The sequence below is a fragment of the Hyperolius riggenbachi genome, chromosome 10 (assembly GCF_040937935.1).
Source record: "Hyperolius riggenbachi isolate aHypRig1 chromosome 10, aHypRig1.pri, whole genome shotgun sequence".
Classification (NCBI taxonomy): domain Eukaryota; kingdom Metazoa; phylum Chordata; class Amphibia; order Anura; family Hyperoliidae; genus Hyperolius; species Hyperolius riggenbachi.
This window is the reverse complement of record NC_090655.1, coordinates 22,839,912-22,857,745: the sequence shown is the minus strand read 5'-3', so window position 1 is coordinate 22,857,745 and position 17,834 is coordinate 22,839,912. Positions and strand designations below refer to the sequence as shown.

The 17,834-nt window shown below is 46.2% G+C and overlaps 1 protein-coding gene across 1 annotated transcript in view; it reads right to left on the bottom strand.

Moving 5' to 3' along the window:
• Positions 1–17,834, bottom strand: part of LRRC27 (leucine rich repeat containing 27) — a 93,930-nt gene that overhangs the window by 37,089 nt on the left and 39,007 nt on the right. Inside the window, exons 5-8 of the mRNA XM_068255057.1 lie at positions 9,708–9,860; positions 5,944–6,160; positions 1,380–1,445; positions 191–284 (exon numbers count right to left, since the gene is read on the bottom strand). Coding sequence (XP_068111158.1) covers positions 191–284; positions 1,380–1,445; positions 5,944–6,160; positions 9,708–9,860 — 530 coding nt within the window. The remainder of the gene's footprint in view (positions 1–190; positions 285–1,379; positions 1,446–5,943; positions 6,161–9,707; positions 9,861–17,834) is intronic.

Genomic DNA, 17,834 nt, shown 5'->3' with positions numbered 1-17,834 from the left:
CATTAAAAGATAATGTACGTCAATGCAAAATCTCCTGTCTATATAAACATCATAAAATGACAGAGCAGGCCTCTCTGCTGCCAGAGCATCGCCCTGCGGCCAGCCAGGAACGCGATACCACAGCGCCCTCTGCTGGCAGCACCGATTCTGCTTCCATGTTATTGCAGAAAGACTCGTACATACTAAGTACCTCGTGTTGTTTCTGGTTTTTCTTCTTGTTCCTAGTTTTGTGTTCTTGCATGATTTTGGTTTGTTTTTGCCAGTCTTTAAGAATTTCTTGATTTCTTAAAAAAAAAAAAAAAAGTAAAAAACACAGATTAGTAATCTTATGAATTGTCTGTAAACGTTGTCATTTAAAGAGGCCCTGTAGCATAGCTCCCAATTGTCCCTCTTTCGGAGCCCTGCCCCTCTTTCCTCCTCATTTGTCCCTCTTTCAGGACTTTGTCCCTCTTTCTATGTAAAAATATATGTTTCTCTACTAAAAAATGTGTTTGACTCTAAACTTTATTCCCATCCTTTAAATTGATATATTACTAATTTTAAAATATTAAAATAAAGGAAATGAACCAAGATATAAAGGACCAGTGTGGTTTGAATTATAAAACAACAAATTTTTCTTATGAAATCTTTATGGTATGCGGGGCTAGTGGTGTGACAGGGGCGTGATCAGGGGTGTGGTGGGGCGTGATCAGGGGTGTGGTGGGGCGTGGCTTAAGTGTCCCTCTTTCTCATCTCAATAAGTTGGGAGGTAGGCCTGTAGTGACATATACCTCCCAACTTTTTGAGATGAGAAAGAGGGACACTTAAGCCACGCCCTGCCACACCCCTGATCACGCCCCCACCACACCCCTAGTGTGGAAAGCCGCAACAGCGCCCCCACTGGAGCTAGGAAAGGTAAATAAATCAGCGCTTATCAGTCTTGTCGAGGAAGGATCGCCGGACACTTCGGGGGAGCCAGCGCTGGATTGCCTGCAGCTACAGGGGAGGGGGAAGCCTCATTGGGACCCTGAGGCTTCCCCCTCCCAAGGTGAGTACCCCCCAGGAGAACTTTTTTTGTTACAGGGTCTCTTTAATTATCCTGGATTCAGCATCTTCCTATATCTATATATTGGTATGTTGCCCCGTCCTCCCAGTGATGTCACAGCCTAGGCTATTAATATATATGTGTAATTCTCCTCCCAGAGCATTCTGGGAGACCAGGTGTTATTTTCAGTGGCTTCGGAACTTTCAGTAAACAAACATTCCGCAGTAATGCACCTGACAGGACTAAAGAGGTCACCATGTGATAAATGTCAGAGTGTAAATCAGGGTGAGGAAGGATTTTACAATGGGCAAACACTAGCTGAAAAAAAAGCATTTTTATGAGCCACGAAGCGTACCTCTGTTTCTGATGGATCAGGGCAAGTCGCTCCTTCTCTTCCGTGTGTTTATCAGCTTCAGATCTCCTGATGGGGAGAAATGACAAAACATTTAGTGGGCTATTGGGAAGAATATTGAGCAGACAATTCTCCCATGCCAATCTCCACCGACCATGGAGGTAAAACTTGAGTTAAAAAATAAAAGCCGCTAGCTGCCAATCAGTCAACAGCTGGGTGAAGAAAAAAGGAAGACTGAGAGCCCAATATAGTATAGTAAGTTCTGTAATAATTGGATAAATGAAAGGAGTACAATAAATATACTCACAAACCAGGGTTTCCTCCAGGCAACCACTGTATAGGCAGGTGAGGAGATTGTCCTGTCCCCACTCAGGGTTAAGAAGCCGCTCTCTGTAGATAGGAAAAAGGGGTAACACCCCTCCACCAAGCAGGGCTGTGGAGTCGGTACAAAAATCTTTCGACTCCAATTCCGACTCCTCAGTTTATGAAACCACTACTCCGACTCCAAATCCGACTCTGGGTACCCAAAATGGCTCCGACTCCAACTCCTTAGTCTAATACTTAACAGGGCTGTGGATTTTGTACAAAAATCATCCATCTCCGACTCTCAACTCCTCAGTTTATGAAATCAACGACTCCGACTCTAACTCTGACTCCGGGTGCCTAAAATTGCCTCGACTCCGACTCCTCGACTCCAACTCCATAGCCCCGCCACCAAAGGTGGATAATGATACGATATAGAGAAAACAGAGGTGCCAACAGGATAAAAACACTACGATAAAAAGTTTAAAAGTGCTTGGGAGGCAGTGGTGGACTTACCACCCTCCCCCCCCCCCCCAAGCAGAATTCAAGCAAAACGGATTTTATTGTTACTCCCTTTGAAGTGTACCAATAAAATCCTTTTTGCTTGAATAGACAGTTTCTAGTGTCTGCTTACAGGAGGTAAGTCCACCACTGCCTCGCAAGCACTGTTAAACTTTTTATCGTAGTGATTTTATCCTGTTGGCGCCTCTGTTTTCTCTATATCGTAACAGCTGCGTGAAGTTAGTTAAGTGCCCCCCTTACAGCTCTGGGCCCCCCTGTGGTCGCTCCCCTGTAGTTACACCCCTGGCTTGTCGGATACATTACATGGCCGCACTCCTTTTAATGCATCCATGTGGTCGTAATTAACCTACGAAGAAGGGAGGTTAGTGTGAGCTCCGGCTTACTGTGCAGGGGCGGCCGTACTTGCCAAGGGGGAGGTTAGTGTCAACAAGCGGCTTTGGCTTACTGTGCATGCGCGGTTGTACTTGGGAAGGGGGAGGTTAGTGTAAGTGAATGGCTCTAGCTTACTGTGCAGGTACAGCGTCCTCGCGCAGGTGCAGCATGCCGCACTCGTGCATTAACAGGAGCACTGCCGAGATTTACAGGAGGGTCCTGGGCAGCAACGGTGGCCTGGAGGGTTTTCTGGGGGATCCCCAGGCTTCCCTCTTCTTTGGTTAATATCTGGGTTTTGTTTTGCTTTTTTAATTCTGTGCGCTTTGTGTTTACTTTGCCGTAGTGTTAAGTTGTGTTAAGGCCTGTTTTTTTACTTGTGGTTGTGACCCTTTTTTCAATTGCTATAGTACATGTTAATCGTGGTGCCTCTTTTCCATAGAACACTTGATTTTTCATGAATCGCCAACGTCAGGCTACATATTTATTGGTGCGCTCACGCTCCATTTCCGGCGGATCACGGCACAATTGTGGCGAGTGAAAATTGAAGTTTGCGTCATCGCAGCGCGATTTTGTAATTGCAAGTGGAAAAGGAGCCCCTGTTGGCGGATTAAAAGAGATATTTTGACCACTGTGGAGTATCATTAAAAAGTAAATTTTGTATCTTGTCACGGAGAAAACACAGTGAGATGAAAACAAGGAATGAAAACAAGCGCCGTAACACTGAAATAAACACAATAACTTCTCTCTAATTGTAGCTATAATTGTGTTCTTACTTCTCATATCGTCCCTGAAAAGCCTATTAATGTCACCACACTGAAGTGATTAGGAACAGAAAGCGGCTTATTACGGTCGCTCTCCGCTCTGCGATACCGGCATGTGCACAATTAACAGATCACAGCAAATAAAATCAGATCATTCAGGCCAGTCCTGGAAAGCCACATTTCAGCCGTCTCAAATGATTGCGAACATTCCGAATATAGTCAAACAGTGGATTGAAGTCTGCACAGTCTTCTATGGTCATTAAAGCTTTTTTGGTACACAGTTAAAACATAGTACTGTATGGCATAAGCACTATCTTTTAACTTTGTACTATTAAAGCTTTAATGACCATAGAAGACTGTGCTGACTTCAATCAGCTGCTTGACTTGATGGATCCTAGCAGTACCCAGGTGAAACAATCAACTGCTAGACTTGAGGGATCCTGGCAGTACCCAGGTGGAAATATTAACTGCTTGACTTGAGGGATCCTGGCAGTACCCAGGTGGGACAATCAACTGCTTGACTTGAGGGATCCTGGCAGTACCCAGGTGGGACAATCAACTGCTTGACTTGACGGATCCTGGCAGTACCCAGGTGGAACATTCAACTGCTTGACTTGAGGGATCCTGGCAGTACCCAGGTGGAACAATCAACTGCTTGACTTGACGGATCCTGGCAGTACCCAGGAGGAACAATCAACTGCTTGACTTGAGGGATCCTGGCAGTACCCAGGTGGAACAATCAACTGCTTGACTTGACGGATCCTGGCAGTACGCAGGAGGAACAATCAACAACTTGACAGATCTTGGCAGTACCCAAGTGGAACAATAAACTGCTTGCCTGGCAGTACTCAGGTGGCAGGTCCTGCCCGTCTTATCCCCTAACGTGAGTGCAGTTCCACAACCATGTTCCAAATATAGTACTGGGGAATAATACTACAAAATGCAAACTGTGGTCTATTGGACGCTGATATCATTGTGCTTAAAACATAAGGTATACTTTATAAGCTTTAAAACATGTTTGACCCCCTGTTTAGTGGCTTTTGACTTCTGCATTCTGTGCCAGCGTTTTAGTACTGCATAACTTATATACTCAAGTATAAGCCTAATTTTTCGTCATAAAAAAGTGCTGAAAAGTTACCCCCTCGACTTATATACGAGTCAGTGGAGCAGAGCGGATGGTGGAGCAAGTTTTGTTACTGGCAGAGGAGTGTAAGGATCGTGCACTAATGATTCTGCTCCTGCCAGCTGGCTCTCTGCTGTGTCTGTGCCCCGCATCTGCTGCAACATGGTGTGCAGAGTGTGCTGCTCAAGACTACTTGTGTCCCCTGGCTTGTGGAGCGGAGCATGCAAGCAACGCATCAGCGGTGCAATGATTGTGGATTCTTCCTGTGTGGCAATCGCTGTGTCTCATATTTATGATGCCATCTAGTGGCTTCTTGAGACACAGCTGTATCATCCTTGGTTCACATCTGGCTATGGGGAGGGGAGCTGAATTGTAATGGGGGCAGATATGGCCACTGTGGAGGGGGTTTATACGCGAGTCAATCACTTTTTTCTGGTTTCTGAGGGGAAAGTGGGTACCTCAACGGCTTATATGCGAGTATGTACGGTACCTATTAACCACCCTGGCGTTCTATTAAGATCGCCAGGGCGGCTGCGGGAGGGTTTTTTTTAAATAAAAAAAAAACTATTTCATGCAGCCAACTGAAAGTTGGCTGCATGAAAGCCCACTAGAGGGCGCTCCGGAGGCGTTCTTCCGATCGCCTCCGGCGCCCAGAATAAACAAGGAAGGCTGCAATGAGCGGCCTTCCTTGTTTTGCTTACATCGTCGCCATAGCGACGAGCGTAGTGACGTCATGGACGTCAGCCGACGTCCTGACGGCGATCAGGCAGCACACGCGGCTGGCAAAGTGCCGGCTGCGTGTGCTGCTTTTTATTTGATGAAAATCGGCCCAGCAGGGCCTGAGCGGCAGCCTGCGGCGGTGATGGACGATCTGAGCTCGTCCATACCGCCCGGCTGGTTAAACTTGGAGCATTGTTGTTTTGTTAATGTGTTACTTTTGTCACTTTTGCTGTCAGATTGTTCTATTGTACTTGATATGCTTTTATTTGTCTGATGGCACTTATTCTTTTAAATTTAATAAAAGCCTTTGTAAACTAAAAAAACAGAGCATGCACTGTGAGCCCCGATCCTCGTGACTATACATCCATTGCATCAAATAGCATTGCAGATTTGATTAACATACCCTGTTGACGTGACAGCTGTGGGGCAATGTGGAAGCAGCGGTCCACCTGACGACCGTTTCGCTTAATATAAGCTTCTTCTGAGGCACGGAGTTTGCACTGGCACTCAGTCAGAGAAGGAGGGTGAATGAGGGTAGGTTGGTAGAAACTGATGGGCAGGATTCAGCTCATTAGGGATTGCTGTGCAGTGCCCAGAGGCTGAATTCAAACCTTGGCACCTCTCTAGTGTGAACACAGGTGTCCTTCAACATCTTTATACTGGTGGTTGGCGACTTGCTATCTCTGAAAATGTCACCTGATCACAGTTGAGGGTTAATTTCCTGTTGGGAACAATAATTTAGGAGGGGTTGGACTTGAAAAGTTACCTTGATTCAGTTAGGAACTTCCAACCATTTGATTTTCCCGGGCCTGGCATTCTCTGTGGTTTATTCAGAGGGGGTTCATTATTGACCATCTCCTCCATTTCCTTCTCCTCCAATTTGCTCTTCAATGCCTCGAACTGTCTTTTAACATCTTCATTAGAGAGGTCCAGGCTGGACTTCATCAACTCTTTTAAGTCCAGCTTCTCCATAGGAGGCAGCTCTGTGAAATGGAAGCAACTACAAATAGTTAGTGCTGAAACTTTACCCGGAATCTGCACACACACAGCCAATCTCCCAGCAGCCCCTCGTGTCTTCCAGCTTGGTCACTTCCTCCTCTCACTCCTGCATCCAGGACTTCTCACAAGCATCACTGCTCCTTTGGAACTCTCTCCTACATGCTCCAAGCCTGAAAACGTTCAAACGTACTGTTCAAAACACACCTTTTCAGACAAGCCTATAACTTGTTATAGGTAGCAGTGGAGGCTCTCTGCCACATCCACTAACCCGTGTCTCCTTCCCTAATGTATGCGCAGATGTTCGGCCGAAAAAAATGCGTACTGCCATATGCGCTACTACAGCTAAATTCAAATAGAGGCTGTGTCAAGTAATATGGGCACCGGATTGGCTATAGTATAACCGGACTTCGGCAGTGACGGTTGAGTTTGGTTACCGTGCAGCAGGACTGCAGGGAGAGGCAGAGACTCCAGTTAGTGGCGCTGTACTGTGGTGGTGTTAGTGTTAGGCGTAGGTAAGGGGTAGGTTAAGGTGACCATACATCACTCAGTGGGCTTAATTCACTAGAGCTGCCGCGCGCAAACCTTTTGTGCAATGGTTTGCGCGCGAAAAGTGTTACTTCGCGTTATATGCGAAGGTTTGCGCGCGATCACGTGCCTTTGCTTATCAGGCGAAGTAACGATGTTCGCACGCAAACCATTGCCCGCGGCAGCTCGCGTGATAACTGCTATGATAATAGTTATCACGCTTCAGTGAATCGAGCCCAATGTACGGCCAGATCGATCATTAGATGGATCCCTGTGATGGAATCTGATTAGACACAACAATTCCAGCATGAACTCTTTTGGAAATCGCCTGACTGCCCCCTGCATCACCCAGTCCCATGCACGCCTTCAGGACTTCTCAAGAGCTGCTCCAACACTATGGAACTCCCTACCTCCACCCATTAGGGCAGCCCCCTCCTACATCATCTTCAAGAAGGCCCTCAAAACTCACCTTTTCACACTGGCCTACCACCCCTCACAAGTGCTCTAAACCCACAGCTGAACTCTGGTCCCCTACCTTTCGTGTCCCTACCTCTCCCTCTAGATTGTAAGCCTTTGGGCAGGGTCCTCCTCCTTTTGTGTCCTACCTGATCATGCACCTCCATTGCTGTGAACCCATGCTATGCACTTGAGTGAACCTAACTTGCCTAATCTCCATGCTCCATCCAGTGACTGACTAAGCATTAACTTGTATTCATACTGTGCTGCGTGATCTGGTTTCTCTTGTATTCCTGTATTGTCATATTGCTGTATGTCACCCCTAAATACAGTGGTGCTCATCCAATATTCGGGTATCCGAACTACCCAGATAATCCGAACTTTTTCCAGTATCCCAACTTTGAATAGTAATTCGGATATTTTTTGAAATCCAAATAGCAGTATCCGACAAACTCGGATTTCCCATCTGAAATCCGAAATCCGGGCGGATAGTTTGTTCAGATATCCGAGCAGAGGCCAAAATCACCTTCAATGGCAAGGCAGTCAGGGGGAGAGAGAGAGAGAGAGAGAGAGAGAGAGAGAGAGAGCTCCGAAAGGGGTTTTTGCTATTTGAAGAGACTTTTGGAAGCATTTTTAGCCATTTTCAGGTCACTTCCGGTTTTCTATCCGGATATCCAGGATATTGGGATCGGATATCCGAGTTTACTCGGATACTAAAAAGTTCGGATCCGGATATCTGGTTATCCGGATACGGATCAATACGGATTTTGAAAAGGGGTATCCGAGCACCCCTGCCTAAATATTGTCTGTAACTTAAACTAATGTCCAGCGCTGCGTAATATGTTGGCGCTTTATAAATACAATAAATAAATAAATAAACAAATAATAAATCATCCTAGCATTGTCATCTGCAAGTGTACGTGTCCCTCCCTTCCATTTCCTAAGTGGTAAAAGCTCACCTCTCCACCGCCGGTGTGACTCCTGACCTCCTCCAGTGTTCAGCTGCACCGCAAGCACCTGTAGTAACACATGACTTGGCGCATGTGGTGATGTCACAACATGTGCCAGTGTTAAGTGGAACAGGCTCTCCGGCAACCAGAGAAGGCTCGGAGTTGCACCAGCGGATAGGTGAGCCTTTACCGTTGCACACCGGCACGGAGGGGACACTTATACACTTGAGGGAACGCCAGTCTGGGATTTGTCGGTCAGGCGGTATCGAACGCCATTACCACTGTGCACCCGATTGAGCCCTTGTGCCCAAGAATTCCACCATTACTGATCAATCCACTCAACAGACCGAAATTAATCAAAAGATTGATCAAGTGGTCATGTTTCGGCACCAATTCTCTTCCAATTCGATAAAATTATTGAATCGGAAGTTAAACCTGCCTGCAATATTGGGTAATGGATAGGCATCCTGAGTCTTAGGTGTAAATAGGGAGGAGGTTAGTGTGAGGATAGGATAGATGAGGCGATAGTAGACTATCGGTAGTATAGTCTAAATGTACCCCCCCTCCCCTCCCCACCCAGGCTCGGTTCTCTGATGAAGCAAGGTGAAACATTTGCATCAGGGGCAGAGTTTACAGGGACAGCATGTTTGCACTCTGTGTTTCCACTAACAGCATGCAGTCAGAGGAGGAGGAGAAGTAAGAGGAGAGCGAGGTAAAGAGGTCATCATTGAGGAAAAGCAGCTTGTTGTGCTGTGTGAGGAGTCTGGCAGTGAGTGAGGAGGGGGGAGACAGGAGAGCAGCATTGGGGAAAAGCAGCTTGTTGTGCTGTGTGAGGAGTCTGGCAGTGAGTGAGGAGGGGGGAGGCAGGAGAGCAGCATTGGGGAAAAGCAGCTTGTTGTGCTGTGTGAGGAGTCTGACAGTGAGTGAGGAGGGGGAGGCAGGAGAGCAGCATTGGGGAAAAGCAGCTTGTTGTGCTGTGTGAGGAGTCTGACAGTGAGTGAGGAGATGGGAGGCAGGAGAGCAGCATTGGGGAAAAGCAGCTTGTTGTGCTGTGTGAGGAGTCTGACAGTGAGTGAGGAGATGGGAGGCAGGAGAGCAGCATTGGGGAAAAGCAGCTTGTTGTGCTGTGTGAGGAGTCTGACAGTGAGTGAGGAGGGGGAGGCAGGAGAGCAGCATTGGATAAAAGCAGGTTGTTGTGCTGTGTGAGGAGTCTGACAGTGAGTGAGGAGATGGGAGGCAGGAGAGCAGCATTGGGGAAAAGCAGCTTGTTGTGCTGTGTGAGGAGTCTGGCAGTGAGTGAGGAGGGGGAGGCAGGAGAGCAGCATTGGGGAAAAGCAGCTTGTTGTGCTGTGTGAGGAGTCTGGCAGTGAGTGAGGAGGGGGAGACAGGAGAGCAGCAGCGTTTCATTTGACTTGCACAGCAGAAGGGAGGCATCCTCACAAGTTTGCCTCAGGCAGCAAAAAGTCTAGAACCAGCCCTGTCCCCACCCATCAATAAAAAGAAAAGAAAATATTGCTTGACTTTAACTAAATATAAAATATTAGTACGAGTGGCCTGACACTTTATAATACTCGCAATGCAAGACACAAGCATTTCCTACCTGATTCACAAGGATGAGAAAACACAGGATCTGCCGGTCTGGAATTTCTGAGGAACGATAAGATTGATTGCAGCCCCCGACACACAATATCTTCAGGTGGAAACTCCAGTGGACAATGCCGCAGATTTAATGCCTTCAGTGTGAATAAATCACCTGTTAGGAAAAGAAAAACAAAAGATCAGATTAAAAAAAATAATCATCTCTGACCAACTCGACCATGATTCCACATGGCTGGTGAGCCCCTTCAGACCCACTAGGCCTCAGGCACTTGCCTAGGTTACCTGGTGTATGATCCTGTGCTGGCTTTACAGGCCTAAATATAAAAACACGATCCTATAAGTTACCAAAATACTCTAATGTGTTACATGAAAAGAGCTGTCTGCATTTTGATCACTTAACCAGAAGCTGCTGTGAGAGACTAGGCTATGTAGCTGCTGCTTGGATTGCATCATGTTCACTGTATAGACTAAAGAGGGGACGTCAGAATCTGAATCTGTCTATATACCGGTAACTTCCTATCCCTATTAAATTACTATAATAATAATATGGAAGGACATTAGACTATGACTATGGTTGGGTTAGAGTGTGAGCTCCACTGAGGACAGTCAGTGACATGACTATGTACTCTGTAATGTGCTGCAGGAGATGTCAGTGCTATATAATACATAATAATAATCTGTTATCAGAAGATAGTGGCACAAACAGTAGTGGTCGGGAATCTGTCCGGACGTTTGCACTGCCTTATTTTCAGTAATGCATTTGTCCTGGGGAAGTGTAGAATGCACAGCGTACATTTGAAAAAGTCGCGGTCAAATTTAGGCGCGATTTATCGGGAAAAGAAAAATATCGTAATTTAGAAATATCGATAATTTCACGGTATTTGTAATGTAAAATCGATAATTCTGACTATTATTATTACAGGTATAAAACTGATGTGAGATGAAAACGAAAATGTAATAATGTTAAATATCGTAATGTAATTCAACAACACAGCTTAACCCAACCCTACTCTCACACAGAACCCTCCCTTGGTGGTGCCTAACCCTAACCACCCCCCTGGTGGTGCCTAACCCTAACTCCCCATGGTGGTGGCTAACCCTAAATGTACCTAACCCTACTCTGACACAGAACCCTCCCTGTAACCATCCCTAACCCCTAGACCCCCCTATTGGTGCCTAACCCTAACCACCCCCCTGGTGGTGCCTAACCCTAAGCACCCCCTGGTGCTGCCTAACCCTAACCACCCCCCTGGTGCTGCCTAACCCTAACCACCACCCCTGGTGGTGCCTATCCCTAAAACTCCCCTGGTGGTGCCTAACCCTAACCACCCCCCTGATGATGCCTAACCCTAAAACTCCCCTGGTGGTGCCTAACCCTAACCACCCCCCTGGTGGTGTCCAACCCTAAATTATCGTAAATACTTTATATATTATCATAAATAGAAATGTCAAATATCGGTATTACATCTGTACAGTGAATGTTATATTTTCGTAATTACAAAATTATATGTATTTGGAAAGAATTTGCTTACATTCCATCATTAAACCTGTTCATTTACCGTTATTACACCAAAAGACTTTAAGTTATCGTTATGACTAACCTCGTTTTTCTTTATTTAGCGTTATGATATTCGTTCTGATATATTATCATAAACTTTACATTACCGTTATTACCGATTCCACAACACAATTAGGAATATTACCGAGTTTACTTTATCGATTTACGTAAAATATCGATTTTAGGCACTTGCGCCCAAACGTATGCAAAATTGAGTGTATATTTACAAAAACGATAATTAACATTAGAAATATAGCCGCGCCCAAATCTATTAGCGCTATTTTTAGCTGATCCGAATGCACAGACTGCACTAAGGAAGCATTAAAATGTCTAACGAAAAATATGACCCTCTATGTGATGTCAGAATCAGTTACATCTTAACTGACAATCTGCAGCATCATCATTGAAATTGATTTATGGCAACATGCTGTGCTGTGCATAATGTTAGGTGAAATATTGAATTTTACTGTTGTGCTCTCATGAGAAAGGAGTCGCAGCGGCCTACAAAAGAAAGCTGACCAGTCCTAAGACCTGAGAGACCACCTAAAACATATGCGAATTAGCCGCTTGTGAGGACAAGACTGCATTACAGAGCATCAGTTATCTGAACTTCTGTTGACCTTCTCACGTCTACAGGGAGTGCAGAATTATTAGGCAAGTTGTATTTTTGAGGAATAATTTTATTATTGAACAACAACCATGTTCTCAATGAACCCAAAAAACGCATTAATATCAAAGCTGAATATTTTTCAAAGTAGTTTTTAGTTTTAGCTATTTTAGGGGGATATCTGTGTGTGCTGGTGACTATTACTGTGCATAATTATTAGGCAACTTAACAAAAAGCAAATATATACCCATTTCAATTATTTATTTTTACCAGTTAAACCAATATAACATCTCAACATTCACAAATATACATTTCTGACATTCAAAAACAAAACAAATCAGTGATCAATATAGCCACCTTTCTTTGCAAGGACACTCAAAAGCCTGCCATTCATGGATTCTGTCGGTATTTTGATCTGTTCACCATCAACATTGCGTGCAGCAGCAACCACAGCCTCCCAGACACTGTTCAGAGAGGTGTACTGGTTTCCCTCCTTGTAAATCTCACATTTTATGATGGACCACAGGTTCTCAATGGGGTTCAGATCAGGTGAACAAGGAGGCCATGTCATTCGTTTTTCTTCTTTTATACCCTTTCTTGCCAGCCACGCTGTGGAGTACTTGGATGCGTGTGATGGAGCATCGTCCTGCATGAAAATCATGTTTTTCTTGAAGGATGCAGACTTCTTCCTGTACTACTGCTTGAAGAAGGTGTCTTCCAGAAACTGGCAGTAGGACTGGGAGTTGAGCTTGACTCCATCTTCAACCCAAAAAGGCCCCACAAGCTGATATTTGATGATACCAGCCCAAACCAGTACTCCACCTCCACCTTGCTGGCGTCTGAGTCAACCTGGAAGCTCTCTGCCCTTTACCAATCCAGCCTCGGGCCCATCCATCTGGCCCATCAAGACTCACTCTCATTTCATCAGTCCATAAAACCTTAGAAAAATCAGTCTTGAGATATTTCTTGGCCCAGTCTTGACGTTTCAGCTTGTGTGTCTTGTTCAGTGGTGGTCGTCTTTCAGCCTTTCTTACCTTGGCCATGTCTCTGAGTATTGCACACCTTGTGTTTTGGGCACTCCAGTGATATTGCAGCTCTGAAATATGGCCAAACTGGTGGCAAGTGGCATCTTGGCAGCTGCACGCTTGACTTTTCTCAGTTCATGGGCAGTTATTTTGCGCCTTGGTTTTTCCACACGCTTCTTGCGACCCTGTTGAGTATTTTGAATGAAACGCTTGATTGTTCGATGATCACGCTTCAGAAGCTTTGCAATTCTAAGAGTGCTGCATCCCTCTGCAAGATATCTCACTATTTTTGACTTTTCTGAACCTGCCAAGTCCTTCTTTTGACCCATTTTGCCAAAGGGAAGAAAGTTGCCTAATAATTATGCACACCTGATATAGGGTGTTGATGTCATTAGACCACACCCCTTCTCATTACAGAGATGCACATCACCTAATATGCTTAATTGGTAGTAGGCTTTCGAGCCTATACAGCTTGGAGTAAGACAACATGCATAAAGAGGATGATGTGGTTAAAATGCTCATTTGCTTAATAATTCTGCACTCCCTGCATTATTACTGTTAAAGAGGAACTCCAGTGAAAATAATGTAATAAAAAAAGTGCTTCATTTTTACAATAAATATGTATAAATGATTTAGTCAGTGTTTGCCCATTTTAAAATCTTTCCTCTCCCTGATCTACATTCTGACATTTATCACATGATGACAGTTTTACTGCTGGCAGGTGATGTCAGCGTAAGGAGATGCTGCTTGCTTTTTTGACAGTTGGAAACAGCTGTAAATAGCTGTTATTTCCCACAATGCAACAAGGCTCCCACAGTGTGATGTCAGAACCATGGTCCTGACATCACCCTGTGGGAGGGGTTTCACCACAATAGCCATACAGCGCCCCCTGATGATCTGTTTGAGAAAAGGTAAAGATTTCTCATGGGAAAGGGGGAATCAGCTACTGATTGGGATGAAGTTAAATGCTTTGTTACGGGTTCTCTTTAAACTGTACAAACATTCAGTGGTGGGACTACATTGGGGCACTGAGTCTCCCGCCCCAAAAATCACTGTGCCCGCCTTAGTACCCCCCTGCTCAGTAACATGCAATTAACAGTTTCCAGGCTCCAGCAGTGTACAGTGAACAGCATGGGGGTTGTAAAACTCTCCATGTCAGCCTGAATCTATGTAGGTGTTAAAGGACAGATGTGAGGTAAAACAACAAAAACAAAATCTACTTACCTGGGGCTTCCTCCAGCCCCCGGCAGCCTATCTGTCAATCGCCGCAGCTCTGCTCCCCACCGGTGTCCCGGGGTACCCTCTGTTGCAGATGTCTTCTGCGCCGCTTGCGGTCGCACTTCCGTGGCAGGTGCTAAAGATGCTGAACTCGCCAGGCTTCCTCACGCAGGCGCAGAAGACTTCTGCAACAGAGGGGACCCCGGCTGGGAACGGAGCTGCGGTGAGGAACATAAAGGCTGCCAGGGGCTGGAGGAAGCCCCAGGTAAGTAGATCTTGTTGTTGTTTTTTCTTTAACCCGGAGCTGTCCTTTAAGTTAACCAAGGGTTTACTGCACTTAAGTGACGGCAAGTGGGCGTCACTTCCTGCTTGGCCCAATGCCAGTTAGGGAATCCCGCATAGTAACGCGGTATTCCCCCGAAGGCCTGTTTCTGGCGGTGCAATGTGGCGCGGCCGCCAGTTTACAGTGTGAAACCGGCCTGAGCTTTGGATAATGGGGCATTGTTGATGGGGAAACTTGGTGTCCTACAAATAAAGCTGTAATTAGGCGTTCCGTCGGATGGCCCAATAATTGCAGCAGTATTTGTATAGCGCCTTTCTCCTGTCGGACTCAAAGCGCTTGCGAGGCAGCCACTAGAGCGCACTCAGTAGGCAGTAGCAGTGTTAAGGAGACCTGCCCAAGAAACTCCTTACTGAATAGGTGCTGGCTTACTGAACAGGCAGAGCCGAGATTTGAACCCAGGTCTCCTGTGTCAGGAGCCCTTAACCATTACACTATCCAGCCACTATCCAGCCAATAATGTGGTTTCTATGTGAGACCATTTTTTATCAGAATTCTTAGACCACTATGATTCAGAGACTTCTAATAAACGTGTCATAATAATGGGTTTCAAAACGAGGTAGACCAAAGCCTCCTGATCTTCTGTTTTCCAAGTATCTGATGATTCTATGCTGGCGTCCTTTCCAAATTAGTTTTGCAATAATTTCCTTAAGATTAGTGCAGAAACACTTGTGTAATGGATCGTATAATTTTTCTTTAGGCTCAGTTCACATTAGCATTTTCCAACAGAATCGGCCGTACGGTTCCGTGGTCCGTTCCGCTGAACGGACAAAAAAAACGAGCAGGACCCAATTTTCCGGACCGCTTTGCCCAGCGGAACGGAAATGGAAGGTTTTGCAGCACAATAGGAACCTATGGAAAACTGACGATTTACAGCACACTGGCTGTAAAAATGGACCATTTTCCAAGATCCAGATGGCCGGATCCGTACGGCCCGCTCTGTAAAAAAACGCAGATGTGAACCGGGCCTTATGTAAAAAAGGCTTGTATTGTTGTTGGTTAGTAAGCTTTGTCTGAGACAAGATCTAGCACATCAGAAACACATAGATTAAAGCCCTCTCCTGCATGCAAGCATACCTTTTTGTAACCGTTTTATTAGTTTAAGTATTCGGCCTCTTGCACACTGCAAGCGATTCAGATTCAGATTCCGCTTTTTAATCAGTTTTTACATCCGATTCAGATTCCGATTTGCAGTGTGCAGGGAGCAAACTGCAAATCGGAATCGGAAGTAAAAACAGATTAAAAAGCGGAATCTGAATCGCTTGCAGTGTGCAAGAGGCCTTCGGGCGTAAAGATTAACTAAGGTAAAATTTTCTGAAGTAATAGAACAAACAATGATAATGAATCCGGGTCAAATGCGAGCTACTTATCACCTGGCCACCGCACGAGAATTACAACAAATCCTATTGCCGGTTTCTCTGGTGTGATACTTAGGGAATAGGGAGCATTACTCAAACGAATGCGATGTTCCAATATCTCAGGTGATGGGGAGAGAGGTTCTGCGCTGTGGTGCTGTCCTTCAGCACCAGCTGCTGCCTCGCTCCCTTTAGGAGATGTGTGGGCATCCGTCGAGAGAGCATGCACTCACCGAGCATTCGCCACCCCAATGGTCTACTGGCTGGACCAATGAAAATCGTCATTGGTCCAGACAATGGACCAAGGGGAGCCCCGGCAGGAGCATTTAAAGATGCTTTGCTGAGGCTCAGAGACAATTACAGTGACAGGAGTTGCGGCAAGGGGTGGCGAATGTTCCCCGGCACTGCGGGGACCTGCACAGATGGACTGACAGGGAGCTCTGGAGGTCTCCTTTAACAAAGGAGACTCCCAGATGCAGCAGCGGAAGATGTGCGTTAGCATGTTCAGACCTGCTTTCTGCAGCTCTAAGCTAACGCTCATGTCTGATGGCAAGCATCACTTCCCAGCAGCATGAAAAGTCTAATAGGACATCGGCGGCCATTTTGTTGTAGCCCTGCTGTAATAGATTGAGCGGAGGACACGATATGACAAGCGACGAGGGAAACAGCGGTGGACGCAACACTTTGGTCTCCAGATGGTTGGTGAGGGGGTGTGCGCATCATCGCAAGTTTGCCTCAAGCGGCAAAGAGTCTAGACCCGGCCCTGTATATATTATACGGTATATACATATATTTTGAATACATCCACCCAGGGCTGGCTCTAAACTGTTTGCCACCTGAGGCAAACTTGTGAGGATGTCGCCCCCCCCCCCCCCCGGTAGTATAATTTCCCCCAGGTAGCCTGGAGGGGTTAGCAGCCGGGATGGGGAGGCAGCGGGTACAGTGGACGGAAGGGGGGGGGGGGAGTTTGGTCAGACCTCCCCTCCCTCACCTGGGTCCCCCCATCCGCTCTCCCCCTCCAGCTAATTGCGCAGCGGGCAGTGGGCACACACGTCGCTCAAGTGGGCGGCACTGCAGGAAGTGACGAGCAGTGGTACGCACGCTGGAACGCGGAAGGAAGAGGTGAGTAATTGTTTCCCCGCTCGCTGCCTGACGTGTGTGCCCGCTGGCTGCTGCACAATTAGCTGGAGGAAGAGCGCGGATGGGGGTACCCAGGTGAGGGAGGGGGGGTCCGACCCCCTCCCCGCCGCTGTACCTGCTGCCCCCCATCCTGGCTGATACTCCTTCCAGCTCGGTGCTCCTCCCCCCCCACCACAAGTGCCGCTGAAGAACCTGCCTCACCCCGCCTCATAGGCGGCCCGGGGCTCATCCCCCTATAGCAGCGATATCGCACCATTGGGCTCCTGGACTCTCGCATCATTTTCTCTGAAGTTTGGAGGGTAATCCAGTTACTCCACTATCTCCCCATGCCAAGCACCACAGGCTTGTTTAATGCTGGGTTACTCAGTACCCCATCCTCCTGCTATCAGTGAGTCATGTACTGTTGGTGTTCAAACGCTACAGGAGTTATTAATAATGCCTTTCTATCTCCATTTGATAGATTATTCTTGTTCCAGTGACAGCTCTCAACACATCGCACAAAAATACAGTACAAAATGATAAAAATTCTACCCCTGCCTCCCTTTATAAAAACTAAGAGATCACTAAAAGAATTGTAACTTGCAATAATTTATACTTTTCTTTCTTTATTTTTAGCCATCGGAACAGTGGCAGAAATGATTGCGATGGTTTGCTTTGGCCTTTGCTTTTTACCTTGCCTGTTACTTACAGCTGCAGTCTTGCGTTCGCACGTCTCTGCAGGATAAGTATACCGCCGTATCTATTCCAAGCTCGGCAATAAATTGTCACATCCTGAAGATTGTTTTATGTGTGATTTAATTCACTTTTATACTAATCCGACTTAATGAAAGAATCCTTATCCGTTAATCATCTCAGAGCATACATAATCTGGAAATAATTACACAT